Below are 24,239 nucleotides of genomic sequence, written 5' to 3' on the forward strand. Positions count from 1 at the left end.
GGCCTGAAAATTGAAATGTCATTTCAGATGCCCTTTCCCCGCCTCAGTTTGCAAACAAGGATTGCATCTTTGCCCTTCAGAGGAACATTTATTCCATGTGATTGCTTTATGAGCTAAGGTCGCACAAGCAAGAGCAAAGCCTTGAACAGCCAGTGATTAAAAGTTCTCCCTGATTTTCTGCAGAGGATAGCAAAGCAGCAGAGAGTGCTTTACTAATTGAGTGGTCTGTGGCCTTGGCCGATATCAGACAGATTCAGGGGGATGATAAATGCCTGCGTCTCATTACAATCTGCAGCCGCCTGATTGAACACAGTTGGAGTTTGTGTATTTATGTGAGTGTGTGTGCACCTGAAGGAACAACTCAAATTCTGATGCTTGCTGTTTTTACGTTATCGCTGCTCATCATCATCATGTTGCTGATTCCACTCGTCCTGATTGATGCAAGGCTTCTAAGAAGCTGTGTAGCATTAAGGTAGACTAGGCAGCACAGAACTGTAAACATAACCATATGATAGAAGTATCAAACTACATTAACTCAGATTACTGTCAGTGAATGTGCTTCCCTTCATGAACCTGTCTATATTTATATTACTTAAGGCTTTTTTTCATCCGGAGGAACTTTACCCCTGAACTATGTGTGTTTCGACCGGTGGACCCAGGGTCTCAATTTAGTTCAAGGGTAGTTAATCTCCCCCCTGAAAAGCCTCTGCTTGGGGGTAGTACTTTTCAAAGGTCCTGGGACTTTGGGGGGCAGGGCCTGCAATGCTGAACATGTCTGATTGGTAGATTAACCGCAGTGTTTTTATTCCGCCCGCAGTCCACAATAACATCACACACATCTGTGATTCACTTGATTTCTCTTTCTTTCATTAGTTTTTATTTGTTCTATCTTTTTTGTTTGTGTGTGTACTTTTCAAAAGAAGATGCTGTGATTCTCTTGATTTAGCAGCTTGTAACAGCAGTCTTCTCTCAGCCCACCATGAATGTGTCTCTCCCGGTGTTACGGTTTTAAAAGTGACCCTGTAAACTGGAGACCTTCAGCTGAACGTGTCAGTGATTGTGGAGTTTACACAGCTGTTGAAACTCAGAGGGAGTTCCTGGGAATGCAAACTGGTTTAGCTTTTTTTAAGATTTCAAAATATCCTCATCAGATATTTAATGATCGTCTAAAGACATTTATGAGGGATGTATCCAGCTGAAAGTCTCAAGTTAACAGGGTCGCTGTTTAAACCGAAACACCGGCCGATCTCTGCCACGGCTTTTTGAGTTCAAAAGGATTTTGAAGTCGTGTTGAAACGTCTTTGCTATTCGCGCTTATCTCCTCTCACGTGTTGATTCAGTGAATCCATCTGTTATGAAATACAGCACCATCTAAAACAGTGCCAGCTGAGTCTAACAGGCTAACTGTTGTGTTGCTCATAATGATTTTGTGAAACTCTGACTCTCTGGAGTGAATTATCTTGATAACAACATTTGGAAGAGACATTTATGAAGCTCATCGATCCTTCTGGCTTTGGTGTTTAAGAACCATTTCACTTCCACAACAATCTTTGACAGACAGCTAGGGCTGGGTGATAATTTGATAACGATAATTATCGTGATATTAATTGATATATAATTTGATTTATTCAAACCTGTAATTACATCCCCCAACCACTGAAAAGGGAGTGGGGGGTGTAATAGTGAGAGCACTTTATAAAGATGGAGTGTGCTGCTTTACGTATGGACATTGTAGATATCACAAATCAGCAAAGTTCTCATGCTAAAACTTACTTGACCCTCAGTGAAGATGCTGTGGGGGGTTTGACCTCTTTACTTATAATCTTGTCATTTGAAGATAAAACTTGGCATGAACTGAAATATAAGAGTATAAGGAAGAAGTTTAATAGAAGATAAGATAACACTTTATTAATCCAAGGGGGGAAAATGAGGTCGTTGCAGTAATTTTCCACTTTACATACAAATGTATCTATCTATATTAAGTCCATTGAACACAGTAACAGTATTGCTTTCTGTGTACTGCTGTCTCTACACAGCTTGATATAGAGTTTCTGCTACAAGTGAGTCAGTAAACACAGCGCCAGTGATGAGATGCTCCAGCAACCAAATGAGAAACGGTGCCCCTACAGGCAAAGCGGTTCAATGCACAGTAGGATATGATTGGATCAGATAGGTAACTGGCTTGCAGGGATAATTCCACATAATAAAGAAACAGATGCTTGAACTAAATCTTCTCTCTGCACATTTGAACGGCTCAGCGGCAGAGGGCTTGGTTTCTTTGTGTAACCATATGGAGAGGGTTTGCAACACTGACAAAACAATGATGGCAATTAGAACAAAATGTTACACGAGAAGTGCATTAGCCGTGTATCGAGCCTGCCCTGTGTGAATCTGCCTTCTGTCTTTCAGAACTGGTTGGATCCCTCCAAGGAGATCAAAAAGCAGATGCGCAGTAAGTATACTTTCTGAGTCGCTGTGATGAAAAGTGTTTTAATTTTTATGAGTTATCGTATAAATAGATTTGTTTGCAGATTAACTGATACAAAGTTAGAAACAATTCCATCAGTGCTTTGTGATTTCAATCCTGCATAGTGTTCCTTAGACAGACATGGATGGGTTTCTTCAAGCTCTCAATTTACTCTCCCCTCAGACTCTGCATGGAACTTTGCCTTTGCTGTCAAGTTCTACCCTCCAGACCCCTCCCAGCTCACTGAAGACATCACCAGGTAGAAACATCTTTACCACACACACTCTTTTAAATGCTCTCTTTGAATTATTTGACTTGACTTGACACTGTTACAAATCTCCTCTGGCTGTGCTGTCAGAAGCTCTTTAGTGTTAATCAGAGGAGAAATTGCATAAACATGTCAGTTCTACCTTTTTATTCCTTGAAGATGTGTGTTTTATAGAGGTGTTGTAACAATTTACATGGCATATTTGTGCCACTGTCAAAGCGAACCAAATCCCTCACTCTCTGCGAGGATTAGACCTGGAATGCAACTAACTGCCATGGATTAACTGCACTGAATACTTGTTGGAGCTTGCCTTGGCTCAGGCTTGTTTGACTTCCAACACCCTCCTCTCCTCCCCTTTTGTCTCATCTGACAGATACTACCTGTGTCTGCAGCTGAGGGATGACATGCTGTCAGGTCGACTGCCATGCTCATTCGTCACTCATGCCCTCCTCGGCTCCTACTCGGTTCAAGCCGAGCTGGGAGACTACGACCTGGACGACCATGGCTCTGACTATGTCAGCGATTTCCGCTTTGCCCCTAATCAGACTCGCGAGCTGGAGGAGAGAGTGATGGAGCTCCATCGAAACTACAAGTACAGCAACCTTACTCTAATGAGATCGTCTGTAGATCTTAGGATGATCAGCTGCGTCTGAGTCTTCTGATGTGACAAAGCAGTGTCACCACCTGTTAGTGCTGGGCGATATTGAAAATGTGTTAGCACGATAAAATAGTTCATATTAGTCTATCGATAATTATCATGATAAATATCAAATCATTATTTCATTTAAATGTAAAGTCAGATTTTTGCTCCTGAGTGAAAGTTGAAGACAGTTTGTTTGTTTGTATCTGGATTTAGTTTTCTGATAAACTTCTTGAATCCATCATTTCTGACGATGCTAACAGGAAGCAGGTCTTTAATATAAGATGAGTTTTTTGTGAAGTTTTAGTTTGTAGATTCTTATTTATCTCAGATTGAGATTATTTCCATAATCTCAAGATATATTAAATTGTATTCTTTGTATCAGTTTATAGAGTATTGTTTTGAGTTGTGCTCTCCCCTTCAGGATTACTAAGGGTTATGGGCAGAGTGATGTTGTTTCCCACAGTGCAGTGAATGCATCACGGTTATTCAGTTTTCAGTTGTCCTACGGTCGTAGTGGACATCAACCCTGTAAAACCCAAATATAGAAATTCTTGAGAATTTTTTTTTTCACTGCTCATATGTTTTTGTAGGGGGACTCGGATGCAGAAATGAAAGGGTTTTTAAAATTTTGATGTTTTAGTAGGGTTTTAGGGACATGTTGTAATATTGCAACGTTGGCCTAGTTGGGAGCAGAATTTCTGTATTTATACTCACCTTGTTTTGACAAATATACTAAACAACTTAGGTTTCCTTTGCAGTGTTGAGTGCTAATGTTGCCTCATAACAGCTTATGCCATGGATAATAATCATAAAACAACCATATTTTTTTATGAAGTCATTTAATAATTAAAAAAAACGATGATAACACTGTATTTACAAAATGTACAAAATCCCTTCTGAGCATTCAAAGTCCAAGTGTCCCAGTGTTCAGCTTTGTTCATTTGCAGCGGTAGTCCCAGAAACCGTTCTTTTCCTCTGAAAGCAAAGACGAACATCACACTTGCTGCGTAGGGTGTTGGTATAAACTTCTTGAAGTACTCTAGTGGTGTGTGGAGGGAAATTACATAATTGGTGATATCTGGACCAGAGAAATCAGTATTGGGGCTAATGAAATCTTTTTTCAGCCAATGATACTGGCCGCGGGGCATGTTGTGTTTTGTAGTTTGGGGCTCAATGTTCATATAATCGTCAGCTGGGCAGTCAGTAGGCTGTAGATTTTCTTTGTCCACTTTGCATGTTAATCTGCCTCTTGCACTGGTATCAGTGTCTGAATCCATCTCAAAATCACTGTCTCCATTTGTGATGGCATCAGTCCCATCCTGCACAGGATGTGATTGATGTAGAGAACATTTATCTTTGTTGGTGGCATTCTGAAATGGAAAAAGTGAAACAAACAAATTAATAATAAATATGTACGTAAGTGAGTAAGACAGATGAGCATATGTTCTCCCGGCTAAATCGTTTCAATTCAAATGTATCCTAATCTCATTTTCCCATTCCACCAAATTCACACAATAGTGTTTGGATGGCCTATTAGGCTCTCTACTTATCATACTAACAGGGAACACTTCACATCACCACATTCCAGAACATTCTCACCTCTCCCTGAACAATACAATGAACAACCCTCCAAAACATTCAGAACCTGTTTTACATTTTACGATTTGACATTGATTTTGGTAAATGTCCTGATATACTGGGAGGAATGTAGAATGGAAGATCTCAATCATATCCAAACAGTTCTTCCTTCATAGTGAGGTACAGGTTTGTTTTTTAAGAAGGCCTGTTGATGATGGTTTCAGTTAACAACCTCTCTGTCCCGACAGGGGGATGACTCCAGCAGAAGCTGAAATAAACTTTTTGGAGAATGCAAAGAAGCTGTCCATGTACGGGGTGGACCTCCATCACGCTAAGGCAAAGCTGTTTTTAATTTGCATTAGGTTTCAGGATGCATATGGTATGGCTTCCCACTCACGTCCATCTCTTTGCCTTCCCTTGTTTGCTGCAGGACTCTGAAGGGATTGAAATAATGTTGGGTGTCTGTGCCAATGGCTTGCTGATTTACCGTGATAGGCTGAGGATTAATCGCTTCGCCTGGCCCAAGATCCTCAAGATCTCCTACAAGAGGAGCAACTTCTACATCAAGATACGACCTGGAGAGGTACACGGTTTGGTTCAGAATAATTCATTTTTAAGTTTGTGTGCTCGTCATGGTGAATGTGAGCCCCTGTTTTTTACACCCGCTGTGCGAGGGCTGTGGAACGACATCACTTTCAGTTCAGCGAGCATGTAAACAAATTAAAGCTTTTAGAGAGTCAACATCTCATGTGGGCTGAAAGCACCACAAATCTGTAGTGTAGGAGACTTGCCTGTTTTCATCCTGAGCCAGCCGAGGTTCTTAGCTAATTGACCTTGTGTCAACAATGTGTATGTGTAGAGGAAAAACTCCCGGGCATGAAATGTAATGTATGCTATCATGGTTTTCTTTTTAAGCATAAATCAACCCCAGGTAAAAGAAGACATATAGAAAACAAAGTCATCAATCATGTTTGCTTGAAGTACATCGACTTAATGATAATATAACACCAGGTTACTGGAGAAGTTCTCTTTCTCTTCATCCCCCTCTTTTGCCCCTGGCTCTCTGTTTTGTAGCCCACGGCTGTTTTTTGGCGTGAATGTAAATTAAGGACTCTTTTCACTGTAGATCAGATTTCTCTGTAAATCCTAAACACCAGCAGCCTGTTGCACCAGCTGTGGGTAAGTTCAAATGTAGCCTAGTTTGAACTGATTTCTCATTTAGGATGGAGTTTACACTCTACTAACGTTTTGGGCATTGCACCTGCTGAGATAGCTCCAACGTCAGCCTAAATTACAACTTAATTCTTACACTTAGCTCCTAGTAGGTGTAAAGTCCTCCGTAGAGTATACCGGATGCCATGGCGCATCATTTTGAAAGGTGGGATGATTTGGAGGATGAAGAGATACAGATGGTTCTCCCAGCTACGTCGGTAACGCGTTGATCTGCGAGAGAATACATCCTTTGGAAGAATATGGTGACCAAGATTTGCGCTCCCGAGTAATAATGTTGTAGTTGATAATTTTACCACTAGATGTCACTGTTATTATACACACCGTAGATTAAGGATTTAGACTATAGTTATCACATTACTGTGACACTTTATCAAGATCTACATACCTGCTGTTGTTGTTCTGCGACAGTAACAGCAGTTTGTTTCAACTGTTAGTCAGTTCAGAGACGATCAGGCACAAAAAATAACAACGTAACAACCCCTGCATCAAAATTGGTGCTTTCCTCTGATTGGCTGCTGGAAGTGTAAACGTCATATCTGCGACAATGTTTTGGTTAGTTTGGACTTTACGGTCTACTAGTTAAGATGAACCCTACGTCTCTACGTCTTTATACACAGCTGGTGCAACAGGCTGCAGCCCTCTATAGGTAGGGCTTTGGTCTGTCGACTGAAGAGTGACTGAAATGTGTGGTTTATTTACATATTGCTTATAATTTACAGCAGATGACACTTTCATAGATAGAACTGATCTTTGTGACATAAATAAAGGAAAAATATTTAAATTAAAGCTAGTTTATGATCTTAGTTTTAATAAACGTACCAAGACAGGCTGGGCTGACAGCAGCAACACACCACTGACACTAGGGTTGCTAACTTTCTCACTACTAAATGCACGGTGCCATGGTGGTGTGAGCATGATGTGTGAATTCAGCGTATATTCATATTCTGATTCACCTGGAAATGCAGAAAGTGTGTATATTCCCTTTAGTCCTTATCATTATGTAACCTCATATGAATGAACCTCAAAGAAACCACAATTTGGCACTTTACATCAAAAAAACAGGCAAAAGAAAAAATAAATGCAAAAGAGGAGTATGATCACCAAATGTACTTTTTCCATGGATACTTTTTGCTGCTCTTGACTGACTCAAGCAGTCTTTTGTCCTTTTGCACAGCCAGAGAGAAGTCTGACCATTTAATGGCCATTAGAGAGAAAATCCTCTCCACACTTTTTTGCAGGACTTGCTGCATTTTCGCTGAATACAACTGATGCGTGTGATTGGCACATGATCCACTGTGGTTTTATTAGATCTAGGATCTGTAGAGTGCAGTCTGCTGTATTTACAAGAGTTAATAGTCAATATACGGGACATTGAGGTCCAGTATGAAACAAACAAATTTAGCCCAGTATACGGGATGTCCCGGCAGTTGGCAACCCTAGCTGACACACACCTCAGACATCACACGCTTCAGACGTCACCTCAGGCGTCACACAGCCAACAAGCACCCTGTGTGAAATATAGCTTGAGCAACAACCCGTGATAACAAAAATGTTGTGGATGTTTTCTGTTGTTTTGAGAGACCTTTGTGAAACCTTAGGTGCCCTGATGATGCCACAGTGATGTCATGATGCTTTTATGGGCGCAGGCTTCAAGATTTGAGATTGTAAAAAAAAGCCTGTATTCTAAACCGGGGTTAGAAAGGAGTGATTGTTGACCCAGCAGGGCTTTGACTGAGGTACTTTGATAAAGAGAAGTGTAAGACTTTGTTTTAAGTCAAACTTATATTGGGAAAACTTAACATGTTAGTTATTTGATCTGTTAATTATAAATCTAGACTTCTTTTTACTTTTGAACAGAGCCAGGAAATCTGCTTCCTTCTGTTAGTCTGAAACTTGCTCTTCTTTAGACTAACAGAGTCCAAACCAATCCGTCTCCTTGCTCCTGCTACAGCACATGTTCAGCATACAGACATAAAATTAATCCAGCTCCATGGAAGAAAGTGAATAAGCCAATTGGCCAATGACTTTAGTGTTTGAGTTCAGTAACAGCTGATTCTCTGTTACAGCTGTTACTGCAGCCATTCCTGAAATGAATGTGTGGTCAGCTGTGCTGAGCTCATGGCTGTAATACCCTTTGCTTTATACATCTAGTTTTGCTGCTCCGCTCAGTCAGGGTCTATATTCTGGCCCTCCTCATTGTGTTGTGCAGCGCTGCAGCTTATCCCCCATGCTGAGCCTCAGTGTGACAGGCTGTCTGGGCCAAACCCAGTCAAGTGACAGAGCCACACACTGAGCCTGTGGTCGAGCCAAATAAAGAGCCCCTTTAACAGAGCTGCTGCAGCTGCAGCTCAAAAAGAAGGTTAGAGAGTGTAAATATAGAGCCATGAAATAGTCTTCCTCCTTTTGCTGACAGTGTCTTAGTATCGGATAATATCCTTCCCGGGTCTTGATCGGCTCTGTCCTGTCTGATCCAAGTTCTAAATATATTGTGGAAGTTTTTGTGCTAGCAAAAAAGGACAGATAGTTATTTTGTTTAGTTTGACACATGGAGTATCTACTGGGTTTCTGGAATGTATGATGTTGCAATAATATTGAGTCCTGTGAACAGTACTGAGGTTGCCTCCAGCTAAATAGGGTAGCATGCTTTGTGCTGGTCCCCCTCTCCTCTGACCTCTGTCCTCTCTCTTCACCAGTATGAACAGTTTGAAAGTACGATCGGTTTCAAGCTTCCAAACCACAGAGCTGCCAAGAAACTATGGAAGGTCTGCATCGAGCATCACACGTTCTTCAGGTAAGAACTGGTCTCATGGTGGGAGGGCTCATGTTTGAGGCAAATGAGACGTTGGCATGCTTTGTTTAGCTTTGTCAGGAGCACGATGATAAAATGAATATAACTTTCAAGGCCTCCTCAGCATTACTGGTGATCTTGTGTTGATTGATTCAGCCTCTACTGGCTTATGCAGAAGTTGTGAAGAAACTATTCATGCACACAAGGACCAAAGGATATTGCTTGCTTTGTAGCTGGCTTGCAAAAAGCACTGACAGAAGCAGATCTTTCTTTTCACTGTTGGAAAAGAATATTCACCTTCAGAATAATGGTCTGAAGATTTAAAGTCAGCTGCACGTCTTTGAAACAAGCAATGTTTCATGAATAGCAGAAAGCACTCAGGATGTCGTGTCTCTCTTTTTTATTAACATTGGGGGAGATGCAGCTGGTCCAAGAGCCCTCACATGTAATGGCTTCCTCCTACAGCAGATACAAACAAGTGCAGAAACACTCTTTCAGACTACTCCTAAAGTCACCCATTTAAATGTGTTTTCAGTTTCTCTTATCCTTTTGCTTTGTCGTGATATAAAGTAACAGAACTTTTATTTTGTTCTCACAGACTGGTGTCTCCAGAGCCTCCTCCTAAGGGCTTTTTGGTGATGGGTTCGAAGTTTCGGTACAGTGGAAGGACACAGGCTCAAACCAGACAGGCCAGTGCTCTCATAGACCGGCCTGCTCCACACTTTGAGCGCTCCACGAGCAAGAGATACCTGCTGTCCAGGAGCTTGGATGGAGGTGAGAGCTGCAGCAGATTCTGAGACTGTATTCTACTTCAGAGTTTCAGTTTTGAGGCAGAGCTTTTGAAAAGACAGTTTGAATCAATTTTCTTGGCTTTGTGTGCAAAAGCCCCGCTCATCAGTTCCTATGAAGCTCACTCAATTTCATTTGATGTGACTTAAATTAAAGTAAAGAGTCAGGCTGAGTGTTATGCTGAAATCACTTCATTTTTCACATCCACACACTCATTCTCACTAAGACTACTCACAATGGCTTTAATGTCTACCACACAAAAGTATTTCATATGGTGTTTACATAAAGAGCAGACTGTCTGATATATTTAGACCAAACAAAAAAAAGATCAATCAAGACACTGATACTGTAATTGAGTCCATGGGGAGCTGGCAAGAATTAGACACCCCAAAAATGACAGGGTCATCTCTGTAGGAGGATTTCAGAAGACACAACCTTAGGAACAGTGTTTGAAGACAAACTGACACAGAAACAGGAAGAAAAGACTCAATGAACCGGGAAGGTGGGACTAACCAGGCACAAGTAAAAACAATAAGGCAGGACATATACTCTGAACAGCTGCAGGGGAAGACTGCGAGGCAATTTAAAACAAGACATTTGATTGAACAATAAACTAAATAAATTACATGCCTTAAAGCCTCTGGTAACCCAAATCAACAAAATCGTTCTACCTATGATATTTATTGTCACATTTACTTACTATTGTATAAATTTGAAATATTGGAGCTGAACTTGAATACATTTTTGAAGTATTATAGGTTAAGTTTTTGATACCATTCTAACGCTAGGACAAAGAAGGCGGGGTTAACTCAGATATTTATGACAAAATAAATATCTAACCAATCATAAATGAAACACTGAGTCATGCCCACACATGTTCAACAAAACTACTCCGCTCCTGCTCAGACCGTCTCCTGACGTCTCAGCCAGCTTCCCTCAGTGATGTCTTAGCCGTTAGCTTGTTTGCTAATCACATCCTGTCTGTAATCTGTCTGTATAGCTGTCTCTCTGCTCTTTGCACCGCTGTGCTCGTGTGTCCCTGTCTGCACATCCACCGCTGAAAATGACAGCTGTTGTCATTCTTCTATTTCTCTAACTGCGGTGGATTTGGGGAAACTTTGGAATGCGGTTGTGTTGAGCCGCAGCCAAGTGGCTAAAACAGTCCTGCATATACTTGGCTCATTTCCCTCAGGACCGGTTCACTAACTTTCCCAGGACTGGTTCACTAACTTTCCCCAGGACCGGTTCACTAACTTTCCCCAAACAGCTCCATCTGACACCCGGAGCCGAGCTCCTCTGCTTTCACATACTACACTTCAGCCTCCTCTGCTCAGGGCGTCCCATGGTCCTGATGCCCCGAAGACTACGGAGTGATAAAACTAATAAATGATAGAAGTCCTGATTCTGAAGTATTTTGTGACTCAGCACTCAGAGACCATTGTAAATGAATAATTTTCAGATTCTGGAGTTTGTATGTCTGTAGATTCAGAGTCAGACGGCTCAAACATGCAGGCTGTGAACTCTCTCTTGACCTGTCAATCAAAGAGTTAGGACACGCCCACACAGTCCTGAGAAATGCTCTGACCTGTAAAATAAGCTGTTTTTGAACAGAGTTTTTGAGTTGTGGATGTTTATTTTCACTCAGATTTTTGTTGAAGCTTGATTACACATTAGATTTTGATATTCTATATGAATTTTAAATATTCCATTTATGTTTCCAGAGGCTTTAAAATGAAATGATGAGTCGAGAGTGGTGTCAGGAACATATATGATGATGTTCACTGCATCATCAACCTTCATATTGACTCTGTCTTGATCTACTTCTCAAGCCACAGGTGTATGATTTGAATTTATGCCGTTTCACTCTCGTCACCAGCAGAGTTTTCCCGGCCGGTATCAGCCATGTGTGAGAACCACGATGACCTATCCCACCGTAGCCTCAGTGGACAACGCCGCCTCCACAGCCCGTCTGTGGACGAGCAGGAAACCGAGCTGGAGCCCAGTTTGGAACAAGATGAGGAGGACCGAGACCAAGAGCAGGGCCAGGAGATGGACGAGGACGATGACCAGGATGGCAATATCAGTCCAAGCAGGAAGAAGGACATCATGGTATTAAAGATTTCAGAAAAACTTCAGATTAACATGCTTTGTATAGTAGAAGCTAATATGTATTTTCTATATTATACTATGTATACTTTATTAATACCTGCAGGGGAATTTAAATTTTCATTGTGTTGAAACATGCTACACACACACAGGCTGAATGCACTCAGAAATTGGACCCTATGCACTGATGGGGAGATGCAGAGTGAGCAGGTTTGCACATGGAGGAGCGCCCTAAGCAGGCAGTGAATTGGCAATTTTCCAGCTACCTGCCCAATTTCCAGACATAGACTGTTTCTGAAACCGCCAACTATACTAGCAGTACGTACTGATTTGGTCTAAATTCAGTATGTAGTATGTGAACAAGAGCAATATCTGCAGTATGCCAAAACTACCCGGATGTCGTACTCAGGAAAATTTCACAGTATGCATCGGACCAGTCTCCCTCGCATACTGTTTCCCATAATGCACAGCGCTCGTTCCGCTTCTTCTTTTTTCTTCTTTTTTTAAGGGGGCCACTCAGTTTTTAGGTACTGTGAAAGTTATTAAATTCCATATAAACCACTTCTTAACTTTTTAAATCATAAGTGATACTGAAGAAGCAGTTTCTCTATCAGCTCAGCCGTTGTTTACTTCCGCTTTACGGCACCGTAAATCCAGCGACGCCTTACCCAGCACCCTGCAGACCAGATCCAACAGAACAGTCATACTACAGACTAAATTCAAACGCAGTATGTAGTCGGCAGTACCTACTGACTACTACATTAGTAGGTAGTATGTAGCAGGCCGTTTCGAAAACAGCCTTGGTTTGTGACTGAACCGATGACCCTCTGGTTTCCAACACAAGTCTCTATAGACTGAGCTGCTGCAACACATTAATTATAGGTCTGATAAAACTTTATATGTGTTAATAACAGCATTATAAACTGGTTCATTACTGGATTATGAGACATGTATAAGCACTTTTAAAAAGTTGAACATGAGTACTTTTAAAATTGTTTATTTTTATAAGATTAATATATTGATAATTCGATGGAAGGATCAAATGCATAGAGACTTGGTGCCTCGGAAGAGGACTCCAGCCTGGGTGCAGAGAGACTGCATGGACTGCAGGGGTGCAGTGAAAGCTTCTCTGTCCAGTTGTGGCTTATTCAGCATGGACATTAAGCTTTGGTGACTGCAGTGAACTTAGCATTTACTAACTCTAACTCTTTCACGCCTATTCACGCAGGCTTATACGCTTACATTGCACAGCTCACAAATCCTGCTGACAGCTTTACCGTGTTTAACCCTTTCTTATTGTGCTTACAAATGCAGACTGAAGCCTAGCCCTCTGTTGCTAACAAGGTTTTTCCTTTTTCAATACTTGCTGGCGATCAGGAGGAGGCTGAGTCACCAGTTGACAGTAAACAGGAGGTATTTGGTGTCTGGTGGTTTAGTCTCTGTCTGTCTGTACACCTGTCCTTATCCATCAGTCATCATTTCATGTCGTCTAATTGTAGCTCATTTGTTCCCCTTGTCTTCAAACTGTGGTAAATGACTCTGTTATTGTGGAGAGAACATTGCTGCATTGCACCATAAACAAGCAATTCTGCAAAATTTGACTTATTAGTTGTCATTGATATTGTTATTGTTGGTATTTCAGCAACATTAGAACAGTGGGGACAGATTTGAGATAAATCACCTGTCTGTGAAGCTTCATGAACTGTATCAGTTTGAACTGAGAAAGAAAACATAGCTCTGTCTGAAATGTGCAGTGGGTAAGAGATAGATGAGTAACTTTCACTTCTGGGGTAACAGATAGGGATGTAAGGATACACTCAACCCATGATTTGATTGGAATCCCCATTTTTGGTTCACGATCGATTCACTCATGATTCTCTAACGTTTTTTAAGAAAACTATATCGATCTGAAAATTCATTTTAAGGTGTTTTCTAATTCAAATAAAACCACTGCACACTTTTCTTCAGCACCCTGAAAAAAACTCAAAATGACTGTCCAAAAATACCTTGTTGGAAAATTTCAGAACAATTCTAAAGAAACAGAAAGTGAATGATTCCCAAATGAAAGTATGAAATATTAAAACATATAAGGTAAATCTCTTTAAATAAACTAAAGTGCAGCTTATGCTCCTGGCTGTGAATTAACATGTTTTTCTTCAGGAATATCAGAGAAAGACAAAATGCTGCTGTACCTCAGACTGTAAACACAAAGGTGCATCCTGACCTGCTCAGTATTCACCTGCTGCCGCCATGTCTGTTCCGCTTAACTCAACGAGTGATGAGAGAGCAAAACAAGAGACTTAATGATGTTGAACAAGCGGAGTGAAATGCAGATAGCGCCTTCTACTGATTAAAAATAATATTTCAATACAACTTTTGTTGAATCAATTTTAATCCACCCTTATTTGTATTGATTTTCTACCGTCTTGTGATATATCCTTACATCCCTAGGCGCCGATGCTTACAAAACGAATACTCCACTTTGATGATAATAGATTATCTGCATGATTTACCACTCTATTCTCAAACATTAAATGTCCTCTGGGAAGTGTTTTCACACATTTGTGGATTAGTCTTGGCATGAGAACAGCTCTAGCCCTCCTGTCTGTCTGCCTGCTTGCCGCCTCACTGTATGACCTTCTATCCTCCCGTCTCTGCATCTGACCATGTTCCTGCACTCTCTGATCCTGCACTTTTCACCTCTGACCCTCTTGTGCTCGCTCATTCTCCTGCCCAAACTCTGCTCTCGCAGTTGGACCGGGAGACCACTCCTCGACGCAAACAGGAGGTACAGGTTCCTGACTTCATAGCTTGTGCTACTTACAGTATTGTGTGCTTTCCTCTGCTCCTGAGGAGAGTGTTTTTGTTTGTTTGATTTCCTGGATTGACGTTTTACTTCTTCTTCTTCCGACCTCAAAGGATAGGTTGTTTGAAACGTCATAGAACTTTTGACAGACTGATCCATGAGCACAAAATGTATTGCAGTTGAACCTTGACAAGTCTCCAAGTGGAACAGATAGAAATGAGCTCTTCCCCTTCCCCAAATGCTGCTGAAGCATTGTTGAATCTTGAATCAACTTTGAGACTGTGTGCACTGGAGGCACTCAGATCCTTTTACTGGAGTAAAAATACCAGTATCCCAACCTTGAAAATCCTCATCAGGTGAATGAAATGAGATGAGGGCTGCACCAAGTGATAAGTTCCTGGTTTGTACAGGGGCCTTTCTGTGTGAAGTTTGCATGTTCTCGTGCATGTATGGTCGCTCTGAACTGCACAGAAGTGTGAATAGTTGTATGTCTGTGTATGTTAGCTCTGCGATTCACTCGCCATCCTGTGGGAGAACCTCACCACTTCCCAATGACAGCTCAGTTTGGCTCAAGGCCACTCACGGCCCTGAATAGGATGAACAGTCTAACTAATGGACGAATGATTCTTATAGGCTCATTTCAAAATCAGATTCCCTCCTAAGATAACTTTTATGAGCTGTATAAATGTTTGCAACCTGTAAGCATCACTTGAAGTTGCAGAGGACAGCTGGACATCAGTTTTTTTGGAACTACAATGGAAACTGCATTTTGCTTATTGAGGATGAAGGTCCAGTTGTGTTCAGATATCACTTCACAATAAAGAAGTCTACTTGGAAATTATTAATCTGAAAATAATAAAACAAAACTGCAGTAGACATATTAACAAACATACACTACCAGTCAAAAGTTTGGAACCACTCTCTCATGCAATGTTTTTTTAAATTATTTAAATTATTTTTGAGATTGTAGATTAATACTGAAGACATCAAAACTTTGAAAGAACATATATGGAATTATTGAATGAACAAAAAAGTGTTAAACAAAGCAGAATATGTTTTATATTTTAGATTCTGTAAAGTAGACCCCTTTTTCCTTCATGACAGCTTTGCACACTCTTGGTATTCTCTCAGTCTGCTGCAGTTGTAGAATGACTTGCCTTCTTAATGTGTTTGAGACCATCAGTTGTGTTGTTCAGAGGTAGGGTTAGTACACAATGGATAGCCCTATTTGACTACTGTTGTAATCCAGATTATGGCAAAACCAGATTATTTCACAGTTTTGATGTCTTCAGTATTAATCTACAATGTTAAAAAAAAATTGAAATGAATAAAAACCATTGAATGAGGTGTGTCCAAACTTTTGATTGGTAGTGTGTTTGACGCCTAAAAAGGTTTCTACCTAGAATGAAATATTGGTTGTCACATGTAGGACTTATTCATATGATGGTGTCTGCCTCTATTAAGTAACAGACAATGCAGTTATTAAGTAAACATAAGAAGTTTACTTCCTGTGACGGTCTGATGTCATCCCAAATTAACCCAATAAATGCAGAATTTGAAGTATCCAACAACGTCAAAAGACCTCACTTATTAATGCCGTTATTCATCTGAACTGCAATGAGTGCTTTTATTGTTTTGCTCATTTGAGTCCTTAAAACTAGAAGTAGAGTATTCCCAGTTTTACAAAGTGGATGCATTTCACCTCCTGTCTTCTGTACACAGTGTTTCACATCCCTTTCATGCATATTAGATGTGTTGATGTGATGATGTGATGAGTGCTGTCCAAAAGGACTTTAACGTTCAGTTGAAACACGCTCCCTCTCTCTCTCTTTTGTCCTCCTTCTCTGTGTCTAGTTTCTGGATAAGTCGAAGGACGTCTTGCTGAAGCACCAGGCCAGCATCAATGAGCTGAAGAGGACGCTGAGGGAGCCCAACAGCAAGCTGATGAACCGTGAGAAGCGGCTGTCATCCTCCTCCCCAACTGGCACCCCAGAGAAGAAGGCTGTGAGTGGGGGCTGAGGTGTGGGGGGGGGGGTCAGCTGTGGTCAATATCTCAGAACCAGAACCTCTGATGCTTGACATTGCATTAAACAGCATTGATATTTCTCCAGCTGCTGTCACGCTGATTCCCTGTGTTTGCTGATGGACTTGAGGCAGAACAGTTTTATTTGTTGTTGAAGAGAGACACTTGTTTTCATTTTTTTGTGTTCTATGGTAATTGTCTTTGAAATATTCAAGCCTGAAGATAAACTGTAGTGGTGTGAATGTACAACAAAAAGCAATGAGCGTAATAAGAGAAGGATGTCATGGTTTCTTCATTTCCCTTCCTACAGGCAACTCAAACATACAGTGTATCTTACACACACAGACGCTACTGCTCACAGAGACAAACACACAAATCCACAGTTTCTATGAAGACATATTTCATGGATTGTGTTCTCTGCTGTACCAGAATAGTTCTGAGTGTTACTCTGAGGCACTTGGTGATGACTGACAGACAGCACAGAAAGAAGCATCCTGATGAGATTAGTTTCAAGATGGTTTCCTAAATGTACTCAATGTCGAGCACTTCAGGAATAATAACCACCTCACTTTTCTCTCCTTGATTACCTCACAATGACACGGTTTCTTTCTGCTGGATCAGGCTTTGATCACATATCAGGCTTTTAATAATCACTGAGATTGTAGGTGTAGTGTTTGCTGGTGCCTGAATCGTTTTCAGACAATATGTCATCTGGGATGAACAGATTATACCCATGGTGTGTCAAACGCCTGCTGCAGCACATTTAATCTGCTGTGTGTCGTATTCCAGGTTGTGTGAAGGGAAGCGGGGGGGGGTTATTCTATTTGACTGACAGTAAAAGGCGGGTAAAGTATCCACGTCTTGACTGTTCCCTAGAGACTTTGTTGAACTCAACACTTTGATGTAGTTATTTGCACAGAGTATTTGGTTTGCAAATGACTGCTGCTTATGTAATAAGAACTTGTTGGCTGTCAGGTACAAGCATTTTCCTGTTCTTTATTTTGAAGCTTAATCAACACTTTATGATAAACCTAATAGATCTCCTCTGGCTTTTTACTGATTCCTTCCATTGAATGATGTGATTTCCTGTGCATTATTCTAACTAACTCCTTCACATGTAGCCTGAGATCTAACTGCTCTTCTTCTTCTTCTTCTCTTTTTAACTCTCTCCTCTGCTGCATGGTGGCCAGTTGCCTGGCCGGGTGGCGGGAAAGGACACAGTTAACAACCTGTCTGTTGAGGGCTTCGTGCAGAATACTCTAGTGACTTCGCCTGAGGTTGCATATCTCTCACTCTTTATCCTTCATTTTACAGTTTATTAGTAATACCATTAGTGGCTCAGTGAAAAGCACTGTACCCTGTGTTATTATCACAACTTTATCTATTTAACAAAACACTCCAACATACCGTACAGTCACCACTTAAAGCTGGGGTTGGTAGTTAAAATGATCTTTATGTCCTGATGGTAATCAATACATAATGTGTTCTTAAAAAAGAGTGAAAAAAGCTGCTATCTACAGCCGGAGTAAACCTGGGAAAACACCAACCAATCCCTGCCATCAGGAGCCAAATGATGAAACCAATCAAATCCCGTACTGCCGTTCTGCCCGCCTCCTGCAAAGCGTACATTTCATGTTTGTTTGTGTTTGTAACAGACATGAGTTGACGTAGTGCAAAACACAAACAATGTGCTGAGGACCGGTTTTGAATCAGTCACCATCATATGGTCGCGAATCAGCGGCACTCCTGCACGTGAGCGGGGGCGTCGTTTTGGAGGAGCTCCGAGGGAAGGGGGGGGGGTTAGATAGAGTCCTGAGGGAATGCTACATTCAAATTCATGCTAGTTTTCCGAGACTGCCAACTAGGGATGGGTATACCTTTCACATTTGAACCAATACGGTACCGATACCCGGTACCTGGGAATCGGTACCGGTACTCAACTTTTGTGTGTTTATGTGGTAATAAATGTTAATGAAAAATAAATAAAACCTCAAATTAGTTTAATTTAACATATTTATTTAATGTAACATGCAATGAACAGAAACAGGATTATGTAGGTGATTAGATATATCAGCTGACACGTGCTCGTGGCGTCTAATTGCTCTTTCGGGAGTTTATCAATAAACACACATGACGGGAAAAAGTCAGTTCTCCGTCTCTTTATAATAACAGGACACACAACTTACTTGTTGAACATTCATGCACAGTGGAACGGTTATAAACAGATCAGGTAGTTGGAGCGAGAGAGTCCGTCTCAACTTAGTCCTCCTGCAGCTCTGCCTCGCGGTGAGTGCGCGCACCCATCAGCTGCAGGCTCCGTTTGGCGCTCCTGCGCAGATGCAGAGAGCAGAGAGCAGAGACGTCCACCCGGTCAGTCACTGACTTTATTACAAGGCGAAAGTATGGAAAATCGCCGACTGTTCCACTCCCTCACAGTCACAAGGATGTGTTTAGGTACCGAAACATGGTACCCTTTGATTTTACGTGAATCAGTACTCGGTAGTACCGACAGAATTCGGTCCCAACCTATAACAGTACCGAATTCGGTACCTATCCCTACTACCAACCCTAGCTTTAATGCAAATTCATGGTTTTCAGTAATTCCCCATGGACAGTTTAAGCATTTATTTTCCTTTTCTGTGATTCAGTTCAATGTGTAGACAGTTTGCAGTTTGCAGCAGCTGTGCTTGGCATTTCTAACTGTGTTTAATCTATACCAACATGTAGGGCTCTGAAGAGTGGGTATTGATTGAAAAACAAGAAAGTTATCAACAGGACCATGACCAGAAGGCAGAAGAACAGAACAAATCTCTCTCGTATGATTCCTCGTGGGAGAAAAAGGAGCTGAAAAAAGATATAGACATTACCAAGATGATAAATAAAGAGGTAACGGGCTATGACAGAAAAGAAATGAAAAGCCATATTGATGAATTTTCATCAACAAAATCATCCAGAGAAGCAGATGTATGTTCTGAGCCTCAGACAAACAAAAGTCGCTTTGTGATTCAATTATCTGAGAGTGCAGGAGAGACAAATCAAGGTAAACCGTCTCAAGCTTCTCCTCCTGAGGCGAGCAATGACATGGCCCCGGGCCCCCGCCACATAAAGGAACACAAAGCTTCTAAGCCAAGGAAAAAGAGGAGACCCCAGAGCTTAAACCTGGGAATGCCGGCTGAACTCATCTACAGGAAAGACGGCAGTGATTCTTCTGATGAAGACAATGAGGCCTCAGACTCAGACAACACCCCAGAAAATGCCTCAAGAACAGGAAACCATTGTGAAACATCAGTGGTAGAGATGATGAAAGATGATCAGGGATCAGGAAAGGATCAGCCTGTCAGAGTCAATCAAGACAATATACAAGAGGAGATATCACAACAAGAGAGCAGGGAGGTCTCCCCTCAAGAGGCAGAGCAGGTCAAGAGGAAAGTAAGTCCCATTGGACCAGATGATATCAGTTCAGGCTCGATTAATGGACCTGGAAAAATACAACATGAAAGTTCATTGGCAAGTGTTAAAGGGGAGAGTGTTGTAAAGGTGCGAGGGAAGGGCTTTATTGACAACAAGGAGCTAGCAGAGGTGAAGCTGAGACAGGTCAGGACCCATGAGAGGAAGATCAGTAGTTCAGGGACAGATGATATTGAGGGTCTCCTTGGGGACCGAGGTCAGAGGACGTCTCTCCACAGAGTGTCGGGCAGTTTCCAGTCAGAAATCACCAGGATAGTTCCTCTAAAGCCAGAGCGGTCAAAGAGCGTGGCGTGTAAGGATGAGAGGGACAGGACGACACAGGACGAGCCTACACGGGTCCTCAGGAGAGAGTACCGCTGGTCGGTCGGCTCTCCAGACGGGCCCTCGGATCTTAACTGGACCGATGTCTCCACCTTCCATCCGGCCTTCGCTGCAGATCTGGAAGGTTTCTCTAAAGCAGAGCATCCTGATGATAGCTATCAGTCTGCTAGAGGGCCGACAGAGAGTCAGTCATTTGGCTCTAAGATTTCATCGCTTTCCAAAACGGCTCCCCCAGCCCCGCCTGTGAAAACACAGAAGGCCAGGGAGTCTGGACTTATACTGCGGAACAGCCGTAATGTGGGCAAGGAGCCGAGCCTGGATGCAGCCAAGAAGAGACACTCGGTAACTCTGCTTGGCATCTGCTATTCAGTCATTGGAAATAAAGCATCGCATGAGCTTCAGACAGACTTGCACGCCATTTTTCTTTTTTTCTGCGTTTTCAGTGACTTGAAACCCTCATCCATCTTACCTGTTCGTGCCTGTATGAAGAGCAGGAGGAGCGGTACTTTGCTCTGTCTTGTGGCAAAATCCACCCAAAAAGTTTGGACATTCTCCCTTATGGTAACCCGATGTACCCCCCTCCCATTGCCCTCAACATACACCACGCTGTCTGGCAAATCTGTACAGCTCACCACTGGCTGTGAGAGTTTAACAAAAAGCTGAGAATCAATACCTCATGTTATGGTTGTTGGTTTGTCTTTGCCTTCTTTACCTTGTTAGACTCAGATATCTTTCCAGCTCATGTTGTTCTCAGTCAGAGAAGGGCAAGGAGAGGAAAGCCTAACATATTATCACCACTCTGGTAATTTCTGCACCCCTCTGTTCCAAAAACGGAAAATTGAAATACAGAAAGAAGAATTGATTGCAAACTAATGTTACAAATTAAAGCCTTTTATTTTAAGGAAATGTACTGCATCCATCATTTGGCACAGACAGCTACTATGTCCTAAAATTAGAGACCGTTGTGGAGGGAACTAGTTGGTGACCTTACATCAACAGATTAGGTGATAATGTTTGAGAAATCAGATGATTTATTCTCCTCTGCCCCCTCAGAAAGCTCAGCAGTTTACAGACACATGGGTTCCTCCAACTGTGAAACCCCAGCAGGCAGCGAGCAGCCCGACACCACAGCTCAGTGCCTGACACAGTCAGATTTGCTGCTTTCATTTCACTGTTGGTATCATAAGGAGCTTGCACGCGTCTGGCACTGGAATGAAAGAAATTTGAAGTGAATAGACATGACAGCTTTCATCATTTGCTACCTTTTCATCTGAGTCAAGCTCTTGCATATATTGGATTAAACAGGCATGAGAGGAGGTGTTGCGTACCTCTCACTGGCGAGTGACAATCACATCAAGATCAGATTGAACTCCGGGAGTGTGGGAAAATATTAGGTGCTCCTCCAAACATGAGGATGCATCGTCGTGTCAATTTAAGAGGCTTTGAGATGCATTCAGCACCTTTTATTGGGCATTTAACATTTTATTTGACTAGTGCCTTGTTGAAATTCAAAGTGTGTAGTGTTGCAACACTTTCTCAGATGGTCAATGAGTGGCTGATGCTATGCTGAATACCTGCTCATTATACAAACAGCATGATTTTCTGGTCCTGATTCTAACAAATAAGACAGATTGTAGATTTTTCTTTGCTGTAGGCTCACCTCTACATGCCATGTAGCTGCAGAGCAGTGCTTGAAACCTGTCTATTTCATCACCCTGTGGGCCTAGATCAGGTTCAACTGAGATTCTCACCAACTTGGGTGTGGGTCACCTTAAAGATATAAACACTGAATCATTAGCTACCTCAAAATGTTTGGCTGCACTTAGATTTGGAGCCTCTCTGAAAAGTGCACCAGGTTACCAGTTTAGGTTCAAACATTAGTGATCAGAACACCCCAGACTCCTATTTCCAGGCCTCAGTCAAGCTCTGCTGCTAGGATCTGTTTGTGTGGTATTCTGTCAGACCACTTCAGCTTGTGCTAACCTTTAGATGCTCTCTCTGCTCTTTCCTCTGCTTCCCCCTGCAGGAGCCTGTCTCCACTCCTGCCATTTATGAGGAGCCCTTTGCTGATTTCAAGGTTACTCATTTGTATTTAAACCCACCTTCATATTCTCCTCCCACCATCTTCTCTTCCTCTCTGCACCCCTCACGGGTAAACTGCCTACAAACTGACTGCACTAGTTTCTTCTGACATATCTATAGAATAGCCTCCAGCTTTGGTGGATGGAGTTTTAATGTTCACTTCAACTGCTTTCATCCATGATCACGATCAGACTTTGAAATCAGTCTATGTGTTATAAATAGATCTCCCCAGCTTGACTGTTGCTGTTACTAGTTTTTACTCTGATCTAACCGGCTATTGTACCTGTAATTAATATTATAAGGGGCATGACTTCAAATCGTCTGCCTCATGAGCTCCGTTCTGATGAGAAAGTAACCCACCATTGTAGCAGGTCAAGTCCAGAAAGCAGTCCCTAAACAAGCTATAGATGTGATAATAAAGGGTTTCAACCTCTCAGGCTAATTTGGAAATGATGCAATAGATAGTGAAGTCACAGTTTTATGCTTTGTGATAGATCTCAGTAATCAGAAGTCACAAAAACAGAACCATAGCCTGGAAATACACTACCAGTCAAAAGTTTGGAAACACCTTCTCATTGAAGGGTTTTTATTTATTTTAAATATTGTAATCACTGTAGATTAATACCAAAGACATCAAAACTACGGAAGAACATATATGGAATTATTGAATGAACAAAAAAGTGTTAAACCAATTAGAATATGTTTTATATTTTAGATTCTGTAAAGTAGCCCCCTTTTTCCTTCATGACAGCTTTGCACACTCTTGGTATTCTCTCAGTCTGCTTCATGAAGTGGTCTCCTGGAATGGTTTCTAATTAACATGAGCCTTGTCAAGAGTTCATTTGTAGAATGACTTGCCTTCTTAATGTGTTTGAGACCATCAGTTGTGTTGTAATCCAGTTTATGACAAAACCAGATTATTTCATAGTTTTGATGTCTTCAGTTTTAATCTACAATGTTGAGAATAATTAAAATAAATCAAAACCACTGATGAGAAGGTGTGTCCAAACTTTGGACTTGTAGAGTAAGTTTGAAACTAATCATAGTTTCATGTTTTAAAGACAAATCCCTTCTCTTATTCATGTTTCCTCTCTCTTGGTGTCCCAACTCTGGTTTGTACTTCTCATCTTACTCCTTCTCTCACAGTCCTTTAACTTTGCACTTCTGCCAATGTCCCCAATGATTCATGCAGTGTATTCAGGATTTTCTGTATTTCTTTGATGATCCTCCTTAAATCCCATCAAACATACCATCATCCTCCATATGATGTTATGTATCCTTTGAGTGGTGATCCTGTATGTGTACCCGGTCCAGAAGGAGCTCGGGGACCGGAGGCCCCAGCCGATCATGAGCTCAGAGGAAGAGCAGGAGCGAGACACGGTGGCCTGCATGAGGGAAACCCAACTGGGCATTGAACGCAAGTGCTCCAGCATGACGGTCAGCTCCACCTCCAGCCTGGAGGCTGAGGTGGACTTCACCGTGCTCATGGACCTCCACTCTGGCTCGGAGGAGTTCTCTAAGGGCTCGTTGGAGCAGGGAGAAAGGGAGCGCCAGCCGGAAGTGGGCCGGGAGGACTTTGAGGAGACCTCCAGGTTCTACTCGGCTCGTCTTATGGGCTCCCGGGACAAGTCTCCCATGGACGAGAAGCTTCCTGAGATGGTAACACA

The 24,239-nt window shown here is 41.9% G+C and overlaps 1 protein-coding gene across 1 annotated transcript in view; it reads left to right on the top strand.

Moving 5' to 3' along the window:
• Positions 1–24,239, top strand: part of LOC117813791 (band 4.1-like protein 1) — a 64,285-nt gene that overhangs the window by 20,996 nt on the left and 19,050 nt on the right. Inside the window, exons 4-15 of the mRNA XM_034684827.1 lie at positions 2,410–2,452; positions 2,651–2,726; positions 3,109–3,327; positions 5,205–5,292; positions 5,387–5,539; positions 8,883–8,980; positions 9,576–9,751; positions 11,643–11,875; positions 16,533–16,682; positions 17,892–17,978; positions 19,429–19,587; positions 22,517–22,567. Of these exons, the coding sequence (XP_034540718.1) occupies positions 2,410–2,452; positions 2,651–2,726; positions 3,109–3,327; positions 5,205–5,292; positions 5,387–5,539; positions 8,883–8,980; positions 9,576–9,751; positions 11,643–11,875; positions 16,533–16,682; positions 17,892–17,978; positions 19,429–19,587; positions 22,517–22,567 (1,533 nt within the window). The remainder of the gene's footprint in view (positions 1–2,409; positions 2,453–2,650; positions 2,727–3,108; positions 3,328–5,204; positions 5,293–5,386; positions 5,540–8,882; positions 8,981–9,575; positions 9,752–11,642; positions 11,876–16,532; positions 16,683–17,891; positions 17,979–19,428; positions 19,588–22,516; positions 22,568–24,239) is intronic.

The sequence above is a fragment of the Notolabrus celidotus genome, chromosome 1 (assembly GCF_009762535.1).
Source record: "Notolabrus celidotus isolate fNotCel1 chromosome 1, fNotCel1.pri, whole genome shotgun sequence".
NCBI lineage: Eukaryota > Metazoa > Chordata > Actinopteri > Labriformes > Labridae > Notolabrus > Notolabrus celidotus.